Consider the following 25,749-nt stretch of genomic DNA (forward strand, 5'->3'; position numbering starts at 1 on the left):
ATCTGCAAATTTGATTATCTCACTCGTCGTATTTCTTTCCAGATCATTTATAAATATATTGAACAGTAAGGGTCCCAATACAGATCCCTGAGGCACTCCACTGTCCACTCCCTTCCACTGAGAAAATTGCCCATTTAATCCTACTCTCTGTTTCCTGTCTTTTAGCCAGTTTGCAATCCACGAAAGGACATCGCCACCTATCCCATGACTTTTTACTTTTCCTAGAAGCCTCTCATGAGGAACTTTGTCAAACGCCTTCTGAAAATCCAAGTATACTATATCTACCGGTTCACCTTTATCCACATGTTTATTAACTCCTTCAAAAAAGTGAAGCAGATTTGTGAGGCAAGACTTGCCCTGGGTAAAGCCATGCTGACTTTGTTCCATTAAACCATGTCTTTCTATATGTTCTGTGATTTTGATGTTTAGAACACTTTCCACTATATTTCCTGGCACTGAAGTCAGGCTAACTGGTCTGTAGTTTCCCGGATCGCCCCTGGAGCCCTTTTTAAATATTGGGGTTACATTTGCTATCCTCCAGTCTTCAGGTACAATGGATGATTTTAATGATAAGTTACAAATTTTTACTAATAGGTCTGAAATTTCATTTTTTAGTTCCTTCAGAACTCTGGGGTGTATACCATCTGGTCCAGGTGATTTACTACTCTTCAGTTTGTCAATCAGGCCTACCACATCTTCTAGGTTCACCGTGATTTGATTCAGTCCATCTGAATCATTACCCATGAAAACCTTCTCCATTTCGGGTACCTCCCCAACATCCTCTTCAGTAAACACCGAAGCAAAGAAATCATTTAATCTTTCCGCGATGGCCTTATCTTCTCTAAGTGCCCCTTTAACCCCTCGATCATCTAACGGTCCAACTGACTCCCTCACAGGCTTTCTGCTTCGGATATATTTAAAAAAGTTTTTACTGTGAGTTTTTGCCTCTACAGCCAACTTCTTTTCAAATTCTCTCTTAGCCTGTCTTATCAATGTCTTACATTTAACTTGCCAATGTTTATGCTTTATCCTATTTTCTTCTGTTGGATCCTTCTTCCAATTTTTGAATGAAGGTCTTTTGGCTAAAATAGCTTCTTTCACCTCCCCTTTTAACCATGCCGGTAATCGTTTTGCCTTCTTTCCACCTTTCTTAATGTGTGGAATACATCTGGACTGTGCTTCTAGAATGGTATTTTTTAACAATGACCACGCCTCTTGGACATTTTTTACTTTTGTAGCTGCTCCTTTCAGTTTTTTTCTAACAATTTTTCTCATTTTATCAAAGTTTCCCTTTTGAAAGTTTAGCACGAGAGCCTTGGATTTGCACACTGTTCCTTTTCCAGTCATTAAATCAAATTTGATCATATTATGATCACTATTGCCAAGCGGCCCCACCACCGTTACCTCTCTCACCAAGTCCTGTGCTCCACTGAGAATTAGATCTAAAATTGCTCCCTCTCTCGTCGGTTCCTGAACCAATTGCTCCATAAAGCTATCATTTATTCCATCCAGGAACGTTATCTCTCTAGCGTGACCCGATGATACATTTACCCAGTCTATATTGGGGTAATTGAAGTCTCCCATTATTACTGCACTACCAATTTGGTTAGCTTCCCTAATTTCTCTTAGCATTTCACTGTCCATCTCACCATCTGACCAGGTGGACGGTAGTATACCCCTATCACTGTAGTCTTCCCTGATACACAAGGGATTTCTACCCATAAAGATTCAATTTTGTATTTAGTCTCATGCAGGATGTTTATCCTGTTGCACTCTATGCCATCCCGGACATAAAGCGCCACACCTCCTCCCGACTGCTCCTCTCTGTCATTGCGATATAATTTGTACCCCGGTATAGCACTGTCCCATTGGTTATCCTCCTTCCACCATGTCTCCGAGACGCCAATTAAGTCTATGTCATCATTTACTGCCATACATTCTAATTCTCCCATCTTACTTCTTAGACTTCTGGCATTAGCATACAAACACTTCAAAGTTTGTTTTTTGTTTGTATTTCCATTCTGCTTTTTAATTGATAGGGATAAGTTCGAATTTTTTAGCTCAGGTGAATTTTTAGTTACAGGCACTTGGACTACTTTTCTAATTATTGGAACCTCACTGTCGGGATGCCCTAATTCTAATGCATCATTAGTATCCTTTAAAGATACATCTCTCCGAACCATACGCTGCTGAGTGACTGTCGGCTTTCCCCTTTGTTCTAGTTTAAAAGCTGCTCTATCTCCTTTTTAAAGGTTAGCGCCAGCAGTCTGGTTCCACCCTGGTTAAGGTGGAGCCCATCCCTTCGGAAGAGACTCCCCCTTCCCCAAAAGGTTCCCCAGTTCCTAACAAAACTGAATCCCTCTTCCTTGCACCATCGTCTCATCCACGCATTGAGACTCCGGAGCTCTGCCTGCCTCTGGTGACCTGCGCGTGGAACAGGGAGCATTTCAGAGAATGCTACCCTGGAGGTTCTGGATTTAATCTTTCTACCTAAGAGCCTAAATTTGGCTTCCAGAACCTCCCTCCCACATTTTCCTATGTCGTTGGTGCCCACGTGTACCACGACAGCCGGCTCCTCCCCAGCACTGTCTAAAATTCTATCTAGGTGACGCGCGAGGTCCGCCACCTTCGCACCAGGTAGGCATGTTACCAGGCGATCCTCACGCCCACCCGCCACCCAGCTATCTACATTCCTAATAATCGAATCACCAACTATGACGGCCGACCTAACCCTTCCCTCCTGGGCACTAGGCCTTGGGGAGATATCCTCAGTGCGAAAGGACAATGCATCACCTAGAGAGCAGGTCCTTGCTACAGGATCCTTTCCTGCTACACCTGGTTGGTGCTCTCCCATTATGAGACCTTCTTCCTTCAAGGCAGCACCAGGGCTGCCAGTCTGAAGTTGGGACTTGGCTACTATGTCCCTGAAGGTCTCATCTATATACCTCTCTGTCTCCCTCAGCTCCTCCAGGTCTGCCACTCTAGCCTCCAGAGATCGGACCCGTTCTCTGAGAGCCAGGAGCTCTTTGCATCGCATGCACATGTATAACTTCTCACCGGTGGGTAAAAAATCATACATGTGACACTCGATGCAAAAGACTGGGAAGCCCCCCTCTTGCTGCTGGACTGCTGCCTTCATCTCAATTTTGATCAGTTCCTAGTTAAGTTTTAGGTTGCTATGGGAGTAGGAATGTGTCTAAGTTCCTTTAAATGTATTAGTGAATTCACTATATGTCTGGTAGTGGCCTACTGGGGTCTGATCAAATTCTCAATAAAGTTTTTGTTGATGGGTTTTTTTTGTTTTTTTTGTGCAAGTGGCACCTGCCTATAAATTAAGGGATGAGCTTGGGGTGGGTGGGCGAGGGGTGGGAAGGTTGGGAATTTAGTTAGTCAGCCTGAGTGACTCACAGCTCCCTTGATTAACAAATGTTGTTCCCTATTCAAACCTAATCACACTACCCTCAACACCTTTCCAAGGTGAGTAACTGAGCTGAACTATTCAACTTTTTTACTTAGGTATACACTGCTCCTAGCTTATTTCTAGCTTCTGGCTACTTTTTTGTGGTTGGTTCTTTTTTTTTTTGTGGTTTTTTTTGTTTTTCAATACAATGCACTCAGTTATTATTAAATAAAACACTTAGCTCTTTAAAAGTCTGGAGGACACTTTAATAGTCAGGCAGACTTTTAAAAAATAAACACACTACCTACTGCTACCTTATTGACTGACTAAATACAAAGGGGCGGATTTTCAGAGCCCTGCTCGCGTAAATCCGCCCAAAACCGGGCGGATTTACGCGAGCAGGGCCCTGCGCGCCGGGAAGCCTATTTTACATAGGCCTCCCGGCACGCGCAGAGCCCCGGGACTCGCGTAAGTCCCGGGGTTCTCGGAGGGGGGCGTGTCGGGGGGCGGGCCCGGTCGTCGCGGCGTTCCGGGGGCGTGTCGGCAGCGTTTTGGGGGCGGGTACGGGGCGTGGCTACGGCCCGGGGGCGTGGCCGCACCCTCCGTACCCGCCCCCAGGTCGCGGCCCGGCGCGCAGCAGGCCCGCTGGCGCGCGGGGATTTACGTCTCCCTCCGGGAGGCGTAAATCCCCCGACAAAGGTAAGGGGGGGGTGTAGACAGGGCCGGGTGGGTGGGTTAGGTAGGGGAAGGGAGGGTAAGGTGAGGGGAGGGCAAAGGAAAGTTCCCTCCGAGGCCGCTCCGATTTCGGAGCGGCCTTGGAGGGAACGGGGGGAGGCAGCGCGGCTCGGCGCGCGCAGGCTATACAAAATCGATAGCCTTGCGCGCGCCGATCCAGGATTTTAGTGGATACGCGCGGCTCCGCGCGTATCTACTAAAATCCAGCGTACTTTTGCTTGAGTCTGATGCGCAAGCAAAAGTAGGCTGATCGCGCTTCTTTTAAAATCTACCCCAAACAGTCTAACTTGTTTATTCACTGCCAACCAACTGCTACCTTATTGACTGACTATTTAAAAATGCAAACAGTCTAACTTGTTTATTCACTACCTGACTATTAAAGGCACAAACACACTAAATAATATTCCCAAATAGTTAACTTTGCCCCAATACTTTTTAAAAAGTCAATGTCAATGTCCCAAGCAAAAACTTACTGATTCCTTTCAGCCACCAGCAAGGTGATCCTCTCCTCTCAGTAATATGAAAAATAGCCATCTTGGCGAAAAACAACTGGTAAAACTCAACCTGATTAGTGTTAGGTCCATATACATTAATGGAAGTAAGTGAAGTACCATTAAGAGCTCCCTTAAGTATCACAAATTGGCCATGTGGGTCACATTTGACTGGTGTATCTTTAGAGGCAGTGAGTGGTGGATTAAAATACACACCCCATGGCTTTTTCTCTACCCAATTTAGCATGTTCCACCTGGGAAAGGTGTGTCTCTTGGAAGAACCAAATTTGAGCTTATTGCTTCTTAAAATAGTGCATAATTATTTGCCTTTAATCAGAGAGGAAATACCCTGAACATTTAGGGAAACAATATTCAGCTGCATCCCTATCTAATAATATCAGAAAATGTAGGAGAGAGAGAGATATCCTCCCTATGAATGAAGGGCAGTAACTGAGCATGCCCAGACAACCTAAGTACCCCTACATTTTCACAACTAAGGATTTCCACTGCAGACCCCAAGTCTTCGTACACAAATCCCTATTTGCCATATACTCATATTGTGGAAAATCCCACATACATCCTGAAAAAAGAAACAAAAAACCCCCACAAACAGAACAATTGCAATCCACAATCGAACAAGTGACACTTGAAGACACTTTGCATCCACTAAACCAAGTACCCTATCAGAATAAAAGGTTGGTTGGTTTGTTTGTTTGTTTATTTATTTAAATGGTTTTATATACCGACAACCGTTTGCACATCGTGTCGGTTTACATGTAACTTACAACCAATGTATATATAGGCATTGCCTTTACATAGAACAGTAAACAGTAGAACGCAGTAGCAGAGCAACAACTAGATAGATTATTGTAACTCTATCTTACTAGGTCTCCTGTCCTCATCCATCAAACCACTGCAGATGCTCCAACATGCGGCAGCTAGAATCCTGACAAATTCCAGAAGAAGAGACCACATCACCCCCCTTCTAAAAAATTTACACTGGCTACCTATACAATTCGGAATTCTACACAAGTCCATCACCATCATCCATAAAACCATCCATTCCCAAGCCCCGCTCAACCTCCAAATTCCCCTCAGACTACACCTTTCATCCAGACCCATTAGAGAAGCCTACAGGGGTTCCCTGCTTGTCCCACCAACTAAATCTACACACCATCTAGCACTCAGAGACCGGGCCTTTTCTACAGCGCCTCTATCTGGAATACCTTACCACCCGATCTCAGACTGGAACCATGCTTATTAACATTCAGAAAAAGGCTTAAGACTTGGTTATTTAAACAAGCCTTTCCCGAGCCTAACTGAGTCCCTAATATCCATTAAGAGACCTTACTGCATAATGTAAACTATTTACTTCTGTAAAGATATTTATTATTCTTTTCTCCTCCTCCCCTAGTTCCACAAACCCTGTTATAATGTAACTTTTGTTTTTGTTTCCTCTGCACTTGTTAAATGTACAAAGTTATTGCACCCCCCTGTTATCTGTAAACCGGCAGGATATGATTGTATCATGAATGCCGGTATAGAAAAGTTCTAAATAAATAAACATAAGATGTGGCATGCTAGGTCAAACCCAGATCCATCAAGCCCAGTAATCTGTGTCCAACAGTGGCTAATCCGGGTCACGACCCAAAGATTAAATGCAGCCCTTGTTGCTCACTGCCAGAGAAAAGCGTAGCTTTCCCAAGTTTTCCTGGCTAACGATGGTTTATGGACTTTCTCCCCAGGAACTTGGGTGAACCCTTTTTAAACCCTGCTATGCAAAAAGCCTGGACCACCTCAGCCAGCAACAAATTGCATAGCTTGATTGTGTGTTGCTTTAAATCTGCTCCATGTTGGTTTCATGGAGGGTCCTCCGGACTTGGTACTATTTGATCATTCCCTGTTTACGTGTTCCCACCCACTCATGATTTTATACCTCTGTCATATCCCCCTCTATCGTCTCTTCTCCAGGCCGAAGAGCCCTACCTGTTTAGCTTTTCTTTGTATGAGAGCCATTCCGTCCCCTTTATTGCTTCTGCTGCCCTCTTCGGCATCTTTTCTCATTCCACTACGCCTTTTTTTTGAGATGTGGTGACCAAAACTGCTCGCAATACTCAGGGTGCGGTTGCACCATGGAGCGATACAGAGGAATTATGATACTTCCACATCATTTTCCATTTCTTTCTGAATAATTTCTACCAATCTATTTGCTTTTTTTTTTTTTTTAATGCCGCTGCACCCTGAGTTGAGGATTTCAATGCATTGGCCATAATGACTCCAACATCCTTTTCCTGGGTGGAGACTCCATCCAATTGGACCTGTTCAGTTTGGGGCTACGATAGCTGAAGGTTTGCTGATGGAAATGTGCACAGCTTTCCTTTTCTTTAAAAAGAAATCAGTGGGTTTGCCCTGTTATAGTATCTTCAAAAGCTTGCAAGAGAAAAGGAGCAGATTTCATTCTGTCCAGCCATGGAGCATTTGCGTTCCCTTCCAATCCCCTGCAGCCAGGGCACGCATAACTTGATGTATGTTGCTGTCTGTGTAGCTGAGGCTTAGTCAGGGGTTAGGAGTTCATAATAATAAAAAAGAATAATATTAAATAAGTTAATAAAGCAATGTTTAAGAGGCAGGGCAACAGGTTAAGGAGGGGTGAGGAGTAATCTGGAGGAGGAGTGAATTTAACAATTGGAGGGAAATTTTGAAGAGAAAAGCAGTTAGGAATTTGCCTTTCAGGTTCAGTGTGTGAAGGAGTGGCAGCATGGGCTGGTGCACATATAAGGAGGTTTCGGGCAGGTCCCAGCTGTCTGTTGCAGGGACCCTGAAGCTTGGTTTTGGCGAGGATAGGAGACGGAGCTCATGCAAAGGTATTAGACATTCTGGAAGAATTGCGGGGGTAATTTTCAAAAGGATTTACACACTTAAAACTGGGCTTTTGAAAATTGCTACAGTATATGCCATTAAATTGTCCATGTTTTACACACACAAGTGCACTTTAAGCTCGTAAATTAGCTTTTGAACATTGCTGCAATAGTATGTTACATTTCCACATCTAACTCCATTGAAAATTATCTCCTTATAGCCTTACACCCTTCCCACCACCCCCAACATTCATCCCATCTCATGCTGCCTGCCTTCCCTCAAAGCATTCATCCTCTCCTCAGATCCCCCTCCAAAGATGCACCCCAGGCAATAGGTATCTCCTCCTTCTTCCTCTGGACAACCCTTTCTCCCCATCCCCTTAAAGACTGGTAACATCCTGTGGGACACAGGACACCCCCAAGTGGGTGCCTCTTCTGCCTAATTGGAAATTGGGCTCCGGGTGGCTCTCTCTTCCTCTCTTTGCGAGCAGGAGCCCTGGAAGTACAGAAAGTTGCTATCATGTCTACGCCAGCTCTTCCCTCTCCTCTCTCCTGTCCTCCCGGAGCATCAGGTGCAGCCCTGCTAGGGACAGGAGTGGGCTGGAGCAGAGCAGCTCTTCTCTGCTCTGCTGTGCCTATATGCACTGGGGAAGAGGAGGAGGCAGGGTGCATCAACCACTTCATTCCACCTGCCATCTGACCTCGCTGGCTGCGCCAGTCCTGCAATTAGGTTTCCATTCACTATAGGAGGCAAGCACTAAGCACAGCAGTGGGGTAGAGTCAGGGCACCCAGCGATTGTGCCATGCAGCATCAGTCACTGAGGGGAGGAGTGGCTGGTCAGCTGTCTAGGGAAGCAGCAGCACAGTCAGGGAGCATTATCTCAGGGTGGGTCCCAAGTGCCTGGCTCGTGCAGCTGACAGCTGATGACCTTTGAGTAGGGGCATGGGAGGGGGCTGGTAAACTGGTGACAGATATGACATTTCCCTATGACTACGTGATGTTGAAGAATTTTTTGGGTATCATAATTTGGCTTGTAAACTCGTTAAGGAAAGCCCTCTGCTTTATTTTGTTCAACCTTTGTGGGAAAGAAATGGGGGGAGCAGTATTGTAGGTGCAGGCTTACAAGTGGCCCTAGCTTACGTGAGAGCAAAAAGAATGCAGGCCGACTGATCCGCAGGCAGCATCTAAGCCCTTTATTCACCTCTGGCAACCCTAAAACCTGCACAGCTTTATTCCTGCTCCAGGTGGTGCAAGTCCAGACTTGAGCACGGCTGCTGGCATATGGCTTCCATTGCTGCCGCACTTAAAAGCATTGTTATGCTTTGGGAAAAAAACCCTCTTCTTTTAATTCATCAGTTACCAGCCCTTAAAAGAATAAAAAATGTACATGTTTATGTACACATGCACCCCACACTTTCTAATAGACAAGATGACAGTAAAGACAGTAAGGCACAAAAGGAGAAGAGAACTGCTGCATGTCTAATCACAGAATCTTCTACCAAACATTTCTGCTTTTGACTTAAGGTAATCGCATTTTCATGCAGAAAGTGGTTGCAACAGAATTAAAATGTGCTTTAGCACAGTCGTTCTCAAGCCAGCATGCAGGGGATTACCCTTCCAGGCTGGGTTTCAAGCCATCCGTAAGCAATGCACATGAGATGTATTTGCATGCACTGCCTTCCCATATATGCAAATCCTTCTCATGCCTATTCATCATGGAGAGCCTGAATATTAACTTGGCACAGTACCAGGATGAGAACTGCTGCTTTAGCACACAGGTATTTGTGTGCCAGGATCGAGCACAACTCTGGTCCTGGAGTGGCACAAACAGGCCTGGTTTTCAAGAGAGCCACAATGAACATGCATGAGGCATATTTGCATGTTGTTCCTCAATTTATAGATCTGATGCATCTTTATTGTAGAGCCTATGCAAATCAGAACCGTTTGAGGCACTCCAAGCTCTAAGTTGCCTACCTCTGCTCTCTCACCATCCTATTTGCTTCACCAGCTCCCATTATCCTCTCCAAAATCTAGCACGAGTCTTGCCTCTCTCCATCTTTGGCTAGAGCAGATGGTGCAGCGTGCTGATCCACAGAGCCAGTTAGAGTGGTTTGGCACAGAGAAGGATGAAAGGCAGAATGAAAGTTTGAATGTCTGAAATCTTTCTGTATCCTATCTAAAGATATATTTAAGATGCACAGTGTCCAATTTCCCCCAGCTAGAGAGGCAAACTGCAAAGCATCCTTCCCCCCTGCATCTAGATCTTGTGTATTTTGTGGCTGTGCTAGGTTTGTGTTTGAGTTTATTAGAAGTTGTAAGCACGTAGATCTCTGCAAGTGCAGCATAATGCAGTTTAGCTGAATAATTCAGACAGCATAAACCTACTCAGATCAGAGGCAAAATAGTACATTTTGAGCAGTCTGGTGGCTCTTGCACTGCCATGCCGAGGGAGCTGGCTTTGATGCCTGGCAGGGTAGCATGGCACCATGGTGACCCTGGGTGCCAGCACTGTGGGTGTAGTGAGGGCTCGAGCCCCCCCACTATCAAGTAGAACTCCTCCACTCTGATTAGGGTGGGGTAATTTGTGTTGCGTTTAGCACCCCTTATGACGGTGATGCCATCAGGAACCACGATTTCAGGGTTCCGGGCAAAGCACTGGTGCATGGCCCCCAGCTCAGGAGCATCACTGCAAAGGACCAGGCTTAGAGAAAAATCAGGCAGGAGATATCAAATAGGGGCATGGGGAGTTATGAATGAAGGCTTATGAACTGGAGCTCAAAGGAGCAAGAGAAAAACAGCCACCTCAAAAATTAAAAACTGTGAACCCATGCCCATATTTGCTTTTGTCCCCCCTCAAAAAATGTATTCTCCTGAGCAAAGGTTCCTATGTTGCTAGGAATTTAATGTCTCTCTCTGTCTCTATATATATATATTCAGGTTGGACCAAAATGTCTTACTCCAGGCAACCAGACCTTTTTTTTCCCCCTCCACTTGTACATTTGACAAGAACTGGCTCTCCCTTCACTCACCAGGCCCCTGCTGAGCTCTTCTAGCTGTTTCATCACTTTTCTGCCTTCTGCCAATAGCAGACCAAGAGTCAACGGTCGGCAGCTGTAATTCCCACTTGAGCCCATCTGTGGCCTTTACTGTAATAACAGTGGGGAAAGTCCATGAATAAATAAGGAAAGCTGGATGGCGGGGTGCAAGCTCCCATTCACTCCCCTCTCCCCGCACTAAAGGCACCTTGAGGGACACCAAACTCCAAATCCATCTCCACCTATGGCTGAGTGGCACTGTGAGGTGGGGCATGGGCATGCACAAGTGGGCAGAGGGGGAGTATAAGTGTGGGCCTGAGCATGTGTGAGGGAATAGGACAGACTGCGCCTTACCCTCTCCATTCTGCATCACCCTTTCTTCCCCCTAAGCCCCACATGGGTCCCAGCCATTACAGCACGTGGGCCCAGTAGCCAAGCATGGGCTTTCTGTGCCTCTGACTGGGCCTGGCCTCCCAGTCAATGCCATGGCCTTGTTCTTTCAGCACCACAGCCTCCACTGGTGGTAGGGCCTGGACTCGCCACTAAAAGCATTGCCCTTTACCTCCAGCAGACAACAAAGTGCTGTGTGCCATCCTTCTATGCATGTACATAGGGCAGCACAGAGTCAAACAGCACCTGAACCCACTGTTTTAGATGTAGTAGGATAGGCTTCGCCATGACATTGAAAATAAAAGCAGAGAAAGGCAGCCTTTTGTATATTTCTCCCAAGGATAAACAAATCTGAACTCTCCATAAAGTTAGCATGGAGCACATTTAAAACTAATCAGAAAAAGTTCTTTTTTACTCAACGCACAATTAAACTCTGGAATTTGTTGCCAGAGAATGTGGTTCGTGCAGTTAGTATAGCTGTGTTTAAAAAAGGATTGGATAAGTTCTTGGAGGAGAAATCCATTACCTGCTATTAAGTTCACTTAGAGAATAGCTACTGCCATTAGCAATGGTTACATGGAATAGACTTAGTTTTTGGGTACTTGCCAGGTTCTTATGGCCTGGATTGGCCACTGTTGGAAACAGGATGCTGGGCTTGATGGACCATTGGTCTGACCCAGTATGGCATTTTCTTATGTTCTTATCTAAAATAATCCACTTTATGGCTACCAGGAACAATCTAGAAGATGATATTGTTGTAAATATTGTTGTAAAGTTGTAAATATTTAAAATGCTATTAACCTTTTCTTTTTCCTTCCTCTCCCAGTTTAAGCATCCCTGTTTTTGTAACTGCTTTCTTCCGCACTACAGTTCCAGTTTGTTTTTTCTTTCTATGCACCACTGTTTTAATGTAAACCAGCATGATGTGATTTTATCATGAATGCCGGTATATAAAAACCTTAAATAAATAAATAAATATTCATGAAGGGTACCACTGAACCTGTGACCAACCTACAAGACTGATGAACCAGCACAGAAACATCTCATGGACTGGCCCTACCCAGCAGCTTAGTCACAACGTTATTCATACAAGAGGCCACCACAGGTACAGATACTGCCTGAGAGCTTAGTACAGAGGTAGCACTCCCTCACCTATTCTGGGAGTATCCTTATTGCACAGCGCTTATAGAGGGCAACGGCACTGAATTAAAAGACTGTATCCCTCGCAAGCACATAACGCATCAGTGGATGTGCTACAGCGATGGCTTCCAAAGGGACATATCTGGAGAGCCAGCCAAGCTGCCTGGAGACTCCTCTCTGCAGTACCCAAGATGAAATCTTCTTCACCAGCTTCATGCGCTAAAGGAAGGTGGGTGTCCATCCCAACCTACAAGCTGATCCACCACTTACTCCATGCCTTCGCAAGCGTTAGGCAACTCCCGTCCTAGGGAATCACAAACAGGGCTGGTTTTCAGGAAATCTACCATGAATATGCAAATATATCTCATGCATATTCATGGTGGGTGTCCTGAAAACCTGACCTGTTTGTGGCATTCCAGGATAGGACCATTATCAATCAATGGGCCTGAGAAGAGGAATTCATAAATGTTTTCTGCAATCTGACCTAAGGCATGTCATTTGTTTTCTGTAATGCAATGTATCCAATACTGTCAGGCCAATACAGTACAGTGCACTCCTGCAGAGCGCACTGTTAACCTGCGATTGGATGCGCGTTTTTGACACACTAGCTTATTCGGTAAGGGGTAATAGCGCGTCGAAAACATGCATCCAATCCCCCCCCCCCCCCCCCCCCGAACCTAATAGCGCCCGCAACATGCAAATGCATGTTGATGGGCCTATTAGTCATTCCCGCACGATTCAGAAAGCAAAATGTGCAGCCAAGCCCCACATTTTACTTTCAGAAATTAGCACCTACCCAAATTTCTCCAGGCACCAGGAAAGTGCACAGAAAAGCAGTAAAAACTGCTTTTCTGTGCACCCTCCGACTTAATATCATGGCGATTAAGTCGGAGGTCCTGAAAGTTAAAAAAAAAAAAGTTAAATTTTGAAATCAGCCCGTGGCTTGAAAACCGGACGCTCAATTTTGCCGGCGTCCGGTTTCCGAACCCGTGGCTGTCAGCGGGTTTAAGAACAGACGCCAGCAAAATTGAGCGTCGGCTGTCAAACCCGCTGACAGCCACTGCTCCTGTCCAAAAAAAGAGGCGCTGGGGACGCGCTAGTGTCCCTAGCGCCTCTTTTTGCCACTGGCCCTCATTTGAATACAGAATCGCACGCACAGGAGAGTGGCCTGTGCGTTCACCCGCCCGCTCTCCCGCAACTTTTACTGTAGCGGCCCGTGTGTAATTAACTAATGGTTGAGAAACTTGGCTTCTGAAAATTCAATGTAAACTGCTCATTTAAACCGGTAATTTGACTTTTCCCCCCCATTGCATGGATGCTGTGATTATAATCACAATTCTAATATTCATACAAAATTTACCAAAGTTAGATTAAAAAAAACAAACAGAACCCTCCACGTTCTGAAACCAGGCATGTCCACATTTAAGTTTAGGCAGGGTATGCTGCAGCAACATTCACTCCACCAGGGCTCCAGTCAGATTACTTTCCCTATGCCTTGCATCACTTCAACAGTGACACGTCCTGAGATTAAGCTCTGCAGAGCAATTAGGAAAAAAGCTTAGATGAACAGCAGATTCCACCATCATCAATATTCTGCTAGTCAAAATCTGTTTAATAACTAATATGGCCCATGAGTCACTGGCTTTTTCTTTTTTGTTTTTAATAGTTATAAGTACATGTCTGATTCTGACAGCGTGCCTCATAGCTTTATTAACATCTCCCAGAATCTGCTAAGCCCTTTCTTTCCCTATCATGCTTTTCTACAGGACCCTGCTCGCCCAGCTTCCTCTGATAAATTATTCTTTTAATCATTTTTTATTGCTATTCAAAATTTCTGACAGCAAAACAGGGGCTCCTCTGATTTTTCCCCAGGCTGTATTGTTAGATTCATGACAAGGAATATTGCTTAATGAAGCTAATCTGTGCTGCAAATCTACTCAAATAATGATGCCATTATGATTTGCTATTTGAACCTCACTGATCATCCTTGCACCGTGGTTCCCAACCCTATCCTAGGGACCCCCCCCCCCCCCCCAGCCAGTTGGGTTTTCAGGAAATCCGTAATGAATATGCATGAGAGAAAATATGCATGTTATGGAGGCAGTGCATGCAAATTCTCTCATGCATATTCATTGCAGATATCCTGAAAACCTGACTGGCTGGGGAGGGGGGGGGGGGGGGTGGCCCTAGGACAGGGTTGGGAACCACTGTCCTTGCAGGAAAGTACCCTTCAATTAACTGAACCGCCATAGTATTTTCTGTTTCTTTCCTTTTTCTCAGTGCCTTGAGTTCCAAAAGAATTAGAATTTAAAGAGAAATGAAGTGGAGACATGCAGGAAGCTGTCTCAAGAGAAATGCATTACAGGCAACATTATGCAGCAGCTAGATTAGAGTGAAATCTGGGGAACAGATGTCTACAGGGGCCCCGAGAAGTGCTATCATTTTGTGTTAAAAAAACAACCACCCCAAAACAAACCCTGCAAAAACAAAGAGACTGCTTTGTCAGCCATGGAAATGCTTCTTTCTGCAATAAAATGTTCCCTGTCAGCAATTATCTTTTAAATAAGGAGAGTTTTCACAAACGGCCCAAAGGCAGAGGGCTGTATGTGAAAGGGCATCAGGCATGACTTGCACAGGGTGACCACACAACCGCATGTCCTGAGCCAGTTTTAGTTGTATCACATTGCATGCCTGGGCCCTTACTTCCAATTTCCCTAAGAAAACCAAGACTATATACATCTCCCTCCGTGTCATGGGGTAAAACCAAGGCTACCACAGCTTCTTCCCTTTGATACAAAGCTACAGGATGACTAGACTTAGAAGATGATCAAAACAAAAATAAATTTAAAAAACCCAGCATAATTCATGAAAGAATTTAGAAATAAAGATGCATTTGAGATGCTTTCATGTAATTAAAAACTGGCAGAACTTTGCCTTGAAGGCAGGGACAGTCAAATGCTCCCTTATCTTAGCTTGGGTTCCTGTTTGCAAGGACAAAGGCTGAACTGCCAAGTGGAAAGTGAAGCTGCAGTGCTGCAGGCGCAGAGCGTGCCATGTGCTCTGCAGACGGTCTGTCTCTCCCGGTGACGTGCAGCGGCCTTTCTACTCCCTGCCTCTGACGCCACTGTGGTTTAGCCTTTTTCCACTTCCTCTTGTCTTGCAGGTTTCAGTTCCAGCGAGCAGCACGACAGCTGCTGCTAGCGCAGGCTGCTCAGCTGCCTTGTGGGTTCTTTTCCAGCCTGGTTAAGTCACTCTTACTGTTCAGCACGTGGATTCCTTTTTTTTTTTTTTTTTTTTGCTTTTCTGGACGATTTCAACAGCTCTAGTCTTAGAAAATAAAAAAAAACCAACCAGGTTGTCCCGTCTGACAGTAATTACGCCATTGCTCACTCTGCATATATCGGCCCCTAGCTGAAGCTAGGAGTTTCAGAACTGTGGCAGCCAGCCCAGCTCTGCTAATGCCTCCTGCCAGCATTCCCCTACAAATTAAATGAATTGTACTTTTCTGTTCAGCAGATTTTCCCCGAATTATGCTTTGAAAAACACAATTATGAGACACAAGATGCATAAAGAATATATCTTGTATTTTCAGAATTAACAAAATGCAGAAGAGAATAAATAAATAATTGTCTTTATACAAATTTAGTAGCCAACTTTTTTCCAGGTTCAAAAAACTCGACTTTTTTTTTTTTAAACAGGAAAACATTAAGTTAAGGTACCTAAAGACCCGGGTTTTGAGATGAGATTTATTCTGGCTTTCGCCCGCTATCCGGACAGCTTCCAGCTTAGGAACATGAATTTCGGTTTCGAATGGGGGGCCGTCTACTAGAAAAAGGGAGGGGGGTCCCAAAGAAGTGTCTGCCTTTCCTGAATAAACCCCCCCCCCCCAAAAAAAAAAACAAAAAAAAAAACTCCATGCCATCTGGTCCCAACCCTCTCTACAAACTGTGTGGCCCCCAGCTCACTGGGAACACTCTTTCCATTATCTCGGCAGAGAACTTTCAGTTTAATTCTATAGATACATTCTTGTAAATGCACAACCTCTTCGATTTATAGCCTTTCCATATTATCCCTGTTCCCCCCCACCCCCTGCCATCTTTCACCCTCAGGGAGGGTCTGCACCATGCTCAGCTCCCTTTATAACCTCATCTTGGTCAGGGGTCACAGAACCAAGACCTGAACAGCCACAGGTGTTTTGCGGCACAGTCCACATGCACCAGCGAGAGCCCATTGCTTTTCAGATCCCGCCCATGTGCCAGAAACTAAAAGCCAAGCATTCCCTTTCACGGGTGGCGCTTCATTCCGATCCAAGCTATAGACCCCCTCTAGGAGGAAAAATAACTTACTTGCATGTTATGAAGCTGCTGCCTCAACCGGACAACTGACTGAAAAAAATTACTCTGCATTCATCATTCCCCCCCTCCCCCACCACAGGCGTAGGACGGCTTCTGATGTGCCTTTAATTAAGCCATCAAGATCACCGACGCTTGTGGCTCTCCCTATATGCGGCACCGCTCGGCAATTCTAGCACTCACCGAGAAGGCCGCTGGTGGTCAACACTCCCCTTTCAGCAGGAGCCAAGTTAACACAGAGACGAAGACACGTTCACGCTAAACTGCCCACGTTCCTTCTTGGGGGGGACGGGACAGAAAATGTACACGTGGTCATGGTAACGGTCCTTATGTGAACACTGCTGTTTACAGAAGTCTTCAGCAAATGAAGCTAAGAATGGAGTCTGGGTATAGGTACTGACCAGTGGCAAGGCAGCTTAATGTCATCCTACTGTGCTGCATCCTCCCCCAAGCTTCAACCGCACTGACCTGTTTTCCAGATAGGAAATAGAAGAAAAAGATTGTAGGTGGCAGGGGGTGTGTATGGGAGTCGCCGAGCACTCTGCCGTCCATGGCACAAATCTGAATGAAACTGAAATAACTGGTAAAGATATTTGGCAGAGGGGCAGGGCAGTGAGAAGAGAAGAGACCAGACCGATCATGAACTAACAAGGATAAGTTTCCCTACAGGAAGCCAGGCTAAAACCCCGTAACATTTCAAAAGCTGGACAACATTTGTTAAGCTTTTGTGGCAGGTAATCTCTTCATAGTAAGGACCCAAAATAGCTTTTGGCAGGAAACAAAGAGTTGACATTTTGAAAAAGTTGGTCTCAACTAACACGTTAATACACAACATGCAGCAATTTCCACAAACGGGTCTTTGCAGTGCTAGAGGGGTATCGATATCACAAAAAAAAAAAAAAAAAAAAAGGAAACCCAGAAGAACCACTGGTGGCGTTAAAAGGATAGGACCAAGTGGTCCTTTTCTGTCTTCACCTCTAAATACAGAAAATATGTGCATTTCTTTTTGCTGCATCCTCATATTCCCCTCCCCCCCGAGTGCTCAGTCGTGGTGGCGGTGCCACAGTTGGCGTAGAAGAACGAAGGGGGGACACCTGTCGCTGCGGTACGCACAAAAGTCAGATCGGAAAGGGGGGGAAGGCCGAGCAATAAGATATGCCCTACGCGGAGTCAAGCCCAAGAATCCCCAAGGCACTTCAAATTTTCCAAACATCTGTGGTGAAGATAGGAACAGGGAGCGGATACGGCCGTCGCTCGAAAGGTTTCCATTTCTACATTTACTGTTGCTCCAGCCACCTACAACCCCACCCCAAACTGTCGTGAACAAAGCATCACAGTCGCCAGGCCTATTCTGGGAAGCCTGAAAAAAAAAAAAAAAAAAAAAAAAGCAGCAATGCTAGCAATTTTTTTTTTTAAGGTAATTCAATTACCACTTAAAACAATCATTAAGGAGCCCTTTTGTCAGTACGAGATTAGATAAGAAAGAGGATCTAAGCATTTTAATATTTTTAAAAGCTCCTTCTTGGCACTTTTACCATTCTGAAGGGAGATACACAGAGGTGTGCCACTGGGCTGTCATCAGATCCACATTCGAAACATCACACAAAGTGTGAAGAATGAATTGTGCAGAAGCAGCATGGATTCAGAGGGTCCATAAAAAAAAAAAAAGTGTGCCTTTTATAATCAAAAAAACAGTGTAAACAAGAAATTATTAGGTAAAACAAAACCCCTAAATAAAAGAACTCTGGAGAAAATGCTTGAATAGGAAGCTGAGTTGACAGGCAAATGGGTTTCTTTTGTTGCGTGTGTTTAGAACGGCTGTCAGTCTGTGTGGCTGAGGCCAGGTCATGTGAGTGAGTGTGTGTGTGGGGGGCAGGAAGATGGGTTTAAGGGCTCCACCATGAAGATGTATTTCAGGCTGAACTAAAAAAAGCTTCAAGTTTCAAGGGAAATAAGGAATGAGAAAGGCATGTCTATCTTAACACTGCTCACTAGAAAAACTAGAATTTGACCCTTCAAACATTTAAGTAGTTTGTACATGATCGTAAAGTAACGAACAAAGTAGTGAATTTTTTTTTTGTTTTTTTTTTTTTAAACTCGCCCATACTTACGGAAACAATAAATACACATCTTAAAAAGATTTGCAAGACTATGCCTACAAGTGGCTCTCCTCTTCCTCCAGAGATCTGTTCAGTCCAGGAATAAATTTCAAGAGTCTTTGACGAAAGCTTTTGTGCTTGGATTTCCGAGATATCACAAAACTGCTCTGGTGGCTAGACATGTCCCAGCCATGAGAGGGGTCTCCACTGTTTGGGCACTTGAGACTGGCGCTGCGGCACAGTGAGGACTTGTGGGGCTCAGCGCCATTTTCTCCTCTTTCATCCAAAGAGTCTGCGGAATCAAAGAAGCAGGTCTGGTACAGAGAGTCGTCGCTGTCCTCGGCAGTGCTGCTCACACGGCTCGCGCTGCTGTAGGTGCTCCCTGCTGAGAGGAGCTCCCTCAGGGGCTCAGAACCAGACAGTCTCGTATCATAGAGGCAGGACCTCACAGATTCCAGGGTGTCATAAATGCTGGGGTCCTTCGCAACAATCCCTAGGAGGGAAAAAAAAACAAAAACCCCACCATAGGTTACATCAGAACAGCATTCAAGGATTCCCAGAGCAGAAAAACAAAAATATGGAAAACAATATTTTGTTATTGGACTAGCTTTCAGGAGCTACATACCCTTCATCAGTTGGAAAGTTAGTTGAGAAATGTATTAAGTTAGCCCAGTATAAAAGGTATCACCTCCTATATTTGTTATTGACTTGTTTCTGCATATTGACGTGGTCTACAACATGGCAATCACACACTTTGTCCACGTATTCCCTAAGAAATTTGCTCTAGCAAGCACCACCAGCGTGCCTAAAGTTTAGCCAGTTTCCAGGGAAGCAAGTTCTAGACCTTGAGGAGCTTTATGAAGGAAGAGCTGCCACCCCCCTAAGGAGGTAGAGGTGATCCTTCAAAGATCATTCAATTCTCATAGCTCCCAAAACCATTTGTTCCCCAGCCCCAGCTAACCACCATAATAAACACTGTTAACCCAAGGCTGCCTACTTGTCCCACTTAAAAAGGCTGTGATGGAACCAGTTTAAAAAAAAACCCAGGTAGCGACCACAGAATAGGCAATCAACCATCTCCTAGTCTCCAGCCCTCCTTTCCTATCCAAGCTAGTGGAGAACGTGATCTTCTTTCAAGCTCTGAGTTCCTAGAGGCAGCCAGCATTCTCCACCTTGACTTATCTAGCTTTAGGAAAGGCCATAGAATAGAATACACTCTGTTAGCATGAACCACAAGTATCTACCTACATGCTGACCAACGTTGATCATCTACTCTTGCTGTAATGCTTGAGATATCAGTATTGAGGGCTCTGCTCGAATGGTTCAAATCATTCCTGACCAACTGTCATAGCCCATCTCATGGGCCAAGAAACATCCACTCCTAGGGATCTTACTTGTTGGCTGCCCTAGGGGTTCACAGTGTTTTCCCCCAAGCTTCTTCAAACATCTATCTCTGCCCAATCTGCAACCTCATCCAATTTTTCAACATTGAACCTTATCTATTTGCCAACAACATCCAGTTTTGTATCAAAGCCAAGGACTAACCAAACTGCAACAATCTTGATGATTATCTGTCAACATGACCATATGGCTTAAAAAACACACCAGCTAAACAAATCCAAACTCCTCTGGTTAAGCTGACCAGGACACACTATTAACTTTACCCTCCTTATCAAGAACCCCCCCTTACAACGTAAAGACTCTGATATGTAGTCTAGGGGTACAACTTGACCAGCATCTCACAATGGAAACCCAATCTCAGCAATGGTAAAGATTTTCTTTATGCAGATTTGTCAACTATCTAACTACTATCATACACTCACTGGTCACCAACCGCATACACTACTTTAACTCTCTATTCCATGGCATTGCGCAATACAATCTCAAATACCTCCAGTTTTTACAGAGCTCGGCAGCTAGACTTTTGGTAGAGGCCAAATTCGCCGACCAAGTTACACTAATTCTGGGTCAGCTACACTGGCTCCCCGCTTGGAAGCGGGATGAAATTTCACACATTTTGCTTTGTCTTCAAATGCATGAACCCTGAATATCTTTTCCTAACTTCTTCTCTCCTACACCCCCCAAGGGAACTTTGATCTTCCCAACAGCCCCCCCTATCCTCTCCTTCTCTATCTTCAGCTACACCAACATGCATGAGACTCCATGCATTCAGCTGCTCTGCCCCTAAGTTACCTATAATGCTGCACTGGAAGACGTGCTACCTCATCTTCCAAAAAAATAAATAAATAAAGACAAAGCTCAGCTATTTTACCAAGCCTTCTCCTCTATGCCACAACAGACTCATCCTAATCTACCTGAAGTCTTCCCGACTGTGAATCCCACAGAGTTCACCCTCTTCTAGGCATCTCTCTATCCAACTAGCTCTTAACATCTATCACTTCACTGATGTTTCACTTACCTTTTAACTCTATATATGTATATGCAATCTATACCCAATGCACCCACTTCCCTATTCCTACCTAATGTACTTACTTATAAATTTACTTGAGATCTACCCTCCTATTATTACTTATGTACTCAGTGCTTCATTACTTTATGTAACCTGCCTTTAGGAAATATCAAATACTTACAAGTAAATAGAGGAGCTCCCCCACACAAGTATATTGATTTGGTTCCTTACCATGCACCAGTCTCTGCTCCTGGACCATAAGAGATCGATATTCTCCCCACTTCTCATAAAGCGTTTGCTACAAAGCAACAGCAAAAGCTATTAAAGTCTTGGTCAGACACCTCCCTACCCATCCCTATAAATCATGGATTAGTCCTGGACTTTCCTCTCACCTTAAGGAACTGTAGGCGGGCCTCCAGCTCTGCTCTTCTAATCGCAGATCCGTACATCGTCTCCAGCCTGTCAAATCATTTTAGAAGATGCTCAACAGGGACGTCAAAAGAATGACCAATGCTACTTGTAGTGAAGTCTTGCTTGGAGTGGACTTAGTGGTAAGAGCAACAGGCTGGGGAGTCAGGGAAGCCAGGGTTCAAAATCCCACTTCCCCCGCTGCCACCCCCCTTGTGACCTGGACCCAGTCACTTTTATCTGCTGTTGCTGCCCAAGTACCCACTCAGGTTGCAACTCTTTAGGGGTGGGGGCAGGGATTCATTGTACCTGAATTATCTGTAATCTGCCTTGACCTTAACTCTGGGAAAGGCAGACTAGAAATATAAAAATTATTTCCTTCGAGCTGCGAGGGACAATTCTCCTAAATGGCACTTTGTGATGAATATTAGAGATGTGCTTCGTGGTTCGCCCGAAGTAGGAAATTGCCCGAAATTTCCTACTTCGGGTTTTTTTCGGAGGCCCGAAACCCGAAAAGAATTTTCCCCGACTTTCGGGGAAATTTCGGTTTTCGGGTTTGCCTGGGGGAGGGGCACACTTTTTTTTTTTTTTATTAAAACCCACCCCAAACATTTACCTTAACTATAGTTCACCACCACCCCCCATCCCGATCCCTCCCCAAGACTTACAAAGTAGATCCCTGGTGGTCCAGCGGGGTCCCGGGATCCATTTGCCCTCCTCCGTGCCCATGTTTCTGCAGCCGTGCTCTTTAAAATGGTGACGCGCAGCCTCTGAACACCATGTCACAGGGGCTACCGGCGCCATTGGTCAGCCCCTGTCACATGGCCATCGGCGCCATCTTGTGCTCCTGTCATGTGACTGGAGCTGACCAATGGCGCCGAAAGCCTCTGTGACATAATATGGGCAAAGGCTATCGGCGCCATTTTGATTACTGGCAGCCGACAACGAAATGGCTCCCGGACCTCCGCTGGACCCCCAGAGATTATTGGCAAGCCTTGGGGGGGTCAGGAGCCCCCCTCCTGACCCCCCCAAGGCTTGCCAATAATCTCTGGGGGTCCAGCAGGGGTCCGGGAGCCATTTCGTTGTCGGCTGCCAGTAATCAAAATGGCGCCGATAGCCTTTGCCCATATTATGTCACAGAGGCTTTCGGCACCATTGGTCAGCTCCAGTCACATGACAGGAGCACAAGATGGCGCCGATGGCCATGTGACAGGGGCTGACCAATGGCGCCGGTAGCCCCTGTGACATGGTGTTCAGAGGCTGCGCGTCACCATTTTAAAGAGCACGGCTGCAGAAACAAGGGCACGGAGGAGGGCAAATGGATCCTGGGACCCCGCTGGACCACCAGGGATCTACTTTGTAAGTCTTGGGGAGGGATCGGGATGGGGGGGGGGGGTGGTAGTGATAGATATGTAAAAAAAGAATTTTAAATGCTTGGGGTGGATTTTTTTTAAAGATTCCTTTGCCGTTTCGTTTTTTGGCCCGGTTTCGGGTTTCCTCATTTCGTTTTTTCGAAAAACGAGACGAGGAAACCCGAAATTTACCACGAAGTATCAGAGTCAAAAAACGACCCGGCAGGAAAAAACGAAGCACATCTCTAATGAATATTGACTTTTCCCATTCATGCCACCGAACGGTACTCGCTTGGTGCACGCTATGTTAACGTCTCCCTCGCCAGCCAGGTGGCCCTAGGGGCAAGAAGCAGGGAACAGCAATCTTGCTCCAGTACTGCAAGATGCCTTTGGCTTGTTCCCTTCTGATATCTGTCTAGACCCCCACTACTCATCCTTAGGGACCTTTCTTTTCAGTTTTTATTTTATTTTCCCCCCAGGAAAAAAACAGGAGAAAATTATTAAGGATAAAAGGGAGTCTTTCCCCCCCCATTGATTTTCTGTAATTTGGTTGGTTATAACCAACACCGATCAATCCCCCCAGGCATCCTCATGTGTTTTAGGGAAGTCCTAGCAGATTACGGCTGCTATGGGAGGTCTTGGATTTGAGGTTGAGAAGGATTTTCACTGACTGCGAAGTCTAGCATGTACCGAAACCTGATTATTTTAGAGAGAATTTGCATTAGGTCTGTACTGTTCTCGCCTTTGTCATCCACTTTGGTTGTGTGTGTGTGTGTGTGGGGGGGGGGGGGGTGGGTCGGGGGTCTGGTGACGTAGCGGAACATCAAACAAATAAAAACGGACAAGTCTTTGTGAATGGTCGGCAAATTTCTTTTAAAATTCCGTGTGGTTTAGCCCCAGCCCCTACATGAACACGCTCTGCCGAGTCCAGCCACGTGGCAGGAAATCCAGAAAAGCATAAGATGGAGATTTGCTAAAATATATTTTTTTTTATTTGGACAGATTGCTAAACTGCCAGCTTACACTGTGTTAGAAAGATAAGATTTATGCAGATGAACAAAAAAAAAAAAGTGTGTGTGTATGTAATCCCCTTCTTATCAATCTTTACAGCAGTCTGAAGGGTTTTCACCTGATTATGTTTCCGGATGCCTTAATTATCTCCACAATCTCTCTGTGTCTCACACCTTCCACGCATATGCCATTAACGCCAGTGATGGTGTATCCTGCAGAGCAGATAGAGGGAAAAAAAAGTCTGCAGGGTGTTCTCCAACACAAAGAAAGTACTACGGCGAGATGAGAATTTCCCTTTCTAGGAACAGCCTATACAAGCTGCACACTTTTAAAGCCCTCTTCCACCTTTCTCGGGAAAGCTGCCCAGTCATTTCCTGCACCGGAAAACTGTCAGAGCACAGGGGGAGGGGGGGGGGGGGAAGGAAGGAAGACGAGCGAGGCCCTTAGCTCTTCCCCCTCCCCTGCAAACAGAAAGACGTAGTCTCTCACTGTACACTACCAGCTACATCAGAGGCGGGAACATAAAAAAAAAATAAAAAAACAATTTCTGAAAAGAGTGAAGCACGTGGTTTGGGGTGGGAAGAGCAGTACTTTGGGGATATGTTTCAGCAAAGATCTCATTGGATTCCAACGAATAACCCCCTATTCCACAAATTCTTGGGTGCGGATTGGTGCTCAGCTCAGACACCGCAGTTGTGGTTCATGATTTCTAGGTTTCATCTCTGAACTATACCAAGGTCTCTAGGATTCTCTACCAAATTAGTTTTTGGGAGGTTTTTTTTTTTCCTGGCAGGGGTGGATGTGTGTGAGTGACATCCTACTACATTCAACAGGGCTTCTCCTGTGCAACACAAGGCCTGTGCCACCATGGCCGCTGTTGTATTGATCAGCTCACCTCTTCCTGGACATTTACTCCTCCCACTTCTCAACAAGTATACAAAACTTCTAATATTTCCATTTTTTTTTCAAAATCTTTCAAATTATGGTTGCGTCCCCTCTAAGACTATTTCCCTCCCTGCACCCCTCCCGTCCACCAGGGTCATTCTTCAGCTGTTTATGCGGCATTCATTCTATGAGTGGATCAGATGCACTAGCGTAAGCTTCTCAAGATGAGCGAGCACACAGAAGCCCGTGCGATACAGACTGAACTTTCAAATCATTTCCACCTGAGGCGCAGTTGTCCCCTTTTCCTTAGGGCCTCAAATCTGGGGCTTTTACAACGTGAAAGGGATTCACTCACCAGGTTTCAACCCAACTAGCTGGGCAGGACTCCCATCATGTACTCTGCAGACAAAAGTGAACATTTCAACAGTGTTCTTGTCCTGACGGTGCAACCCATAAGTCTGGAAAAACAGAACAAACTTAATTTAGAATCTCTCGCCTAGAGTTAATGAGTTGTACATCTACATGGACTTGACTCATCTTCCAGCATAGTTAAAACTGGCCCTCAACCCCGCCAACACAGTCTTCATGAATTTCAACCACCAGAAAATTTTGTACAATTAGACATTATTCTCCTAGCACTCAACTATCCAAGCAACAGTGCGCGCACACATCCTTAGAAAACTGTTACATATGTATCTAAAGACCAATTTCTAATTTACCTTTTATTTCCAAAATCCTTGAAAAGCGTGTACAGGCTCAACTCTCAGAACATCTTGGTTCAAATAACATTCTTTTTCCCTTACAATTTGGATTCTGAAAATATTTTAATACTGAATCGCTATTGCTTGCTCTGTCAGATCCGGTCAATCTTATTTACTAGTTTTGCTTGACCTCTCAGCAGCCTTTGACACAGTATATATCACCAGATATTGATTCATCATCTTTCTGAAATTGGCTCAAGTGTTACTACTTTGCAATGGTTTACATCATTAGCAAGATCGTTCTTTTCAAGTTAAGGTTGGTATTTCATTATCTAAAAAAACCCTCCCTTAAATTGGGAATACCACAAGGATCATTATCATCAGCCATGCTTTATAAGATATACGCTACCACTCTGCCATTTACTGGCTGGCCTAGGAATTACCCATTATTTATACACTGATGATATCCAGTTTTTAGTCC

At 45.1% G+C, this 25,749-nt stretch overlaps 1 protein-coding gene across 2 annotated transcripts in view; it reads right to left on the reverse strand.

Annotated features, from left to right (window-relative positions):
• Positions 1 to 15,615: 15,615 nt before the first annotated feature.
• GRASP (general receptor for phosphoinositides 1 associated scaffold protein) overlaps positions 15,616 to 25,749 on the reverse strand; it is a 29,480-nt gene continuing 19,346 nt past the window's right edge. For both annotated transcript variants that reach the window (XM_029594521.1, XM_029594522.1), the window contains exons 4-8: positions 24,923 to 25,025; positions 23,801 to 23,894; positions 21,304 to 21,370; positions 21,143 to 21,209; positions 15,616 to 18,994 (exon numbers count right to left, since the gene is read on the reverse strand). In XM_029594521.1, coding sequence (XP_029450381.1) covers positions 18,558 to 18,994; positions 21,143 to 21,209; positions 21,304 to 21,370; positions 23,801 to 23,894; positions 24,923 to 25,025 — 768 coding nt within the window. In that variant the 3' untranslated portion in view covers positions 15,616 to 18,557. The remainder of the gene's footprint in view (positions 18,995 to 21,142; positions 21,210 to 21,303; positions 21,371 to 23,800; positions 23,895 to 24,922; positions 25,026 to 25,749) is intronic.

The sequence above is a fragment of the Rhinatrema bivittatum genome, chromosome 3 (genome assembly GCF_901001135.1).
Source record: "Rhinatrema bivittatum chromosome 3, aRhiBiv1.1, whole genome shotgun sequence".
Lineage (NCBI taxonomy): Eukaryota > Metazoa > Chordata > Amphibia > Gymnophiona > Rhinatrematidae > Rhinatrema > Rhinatrema bivittatum.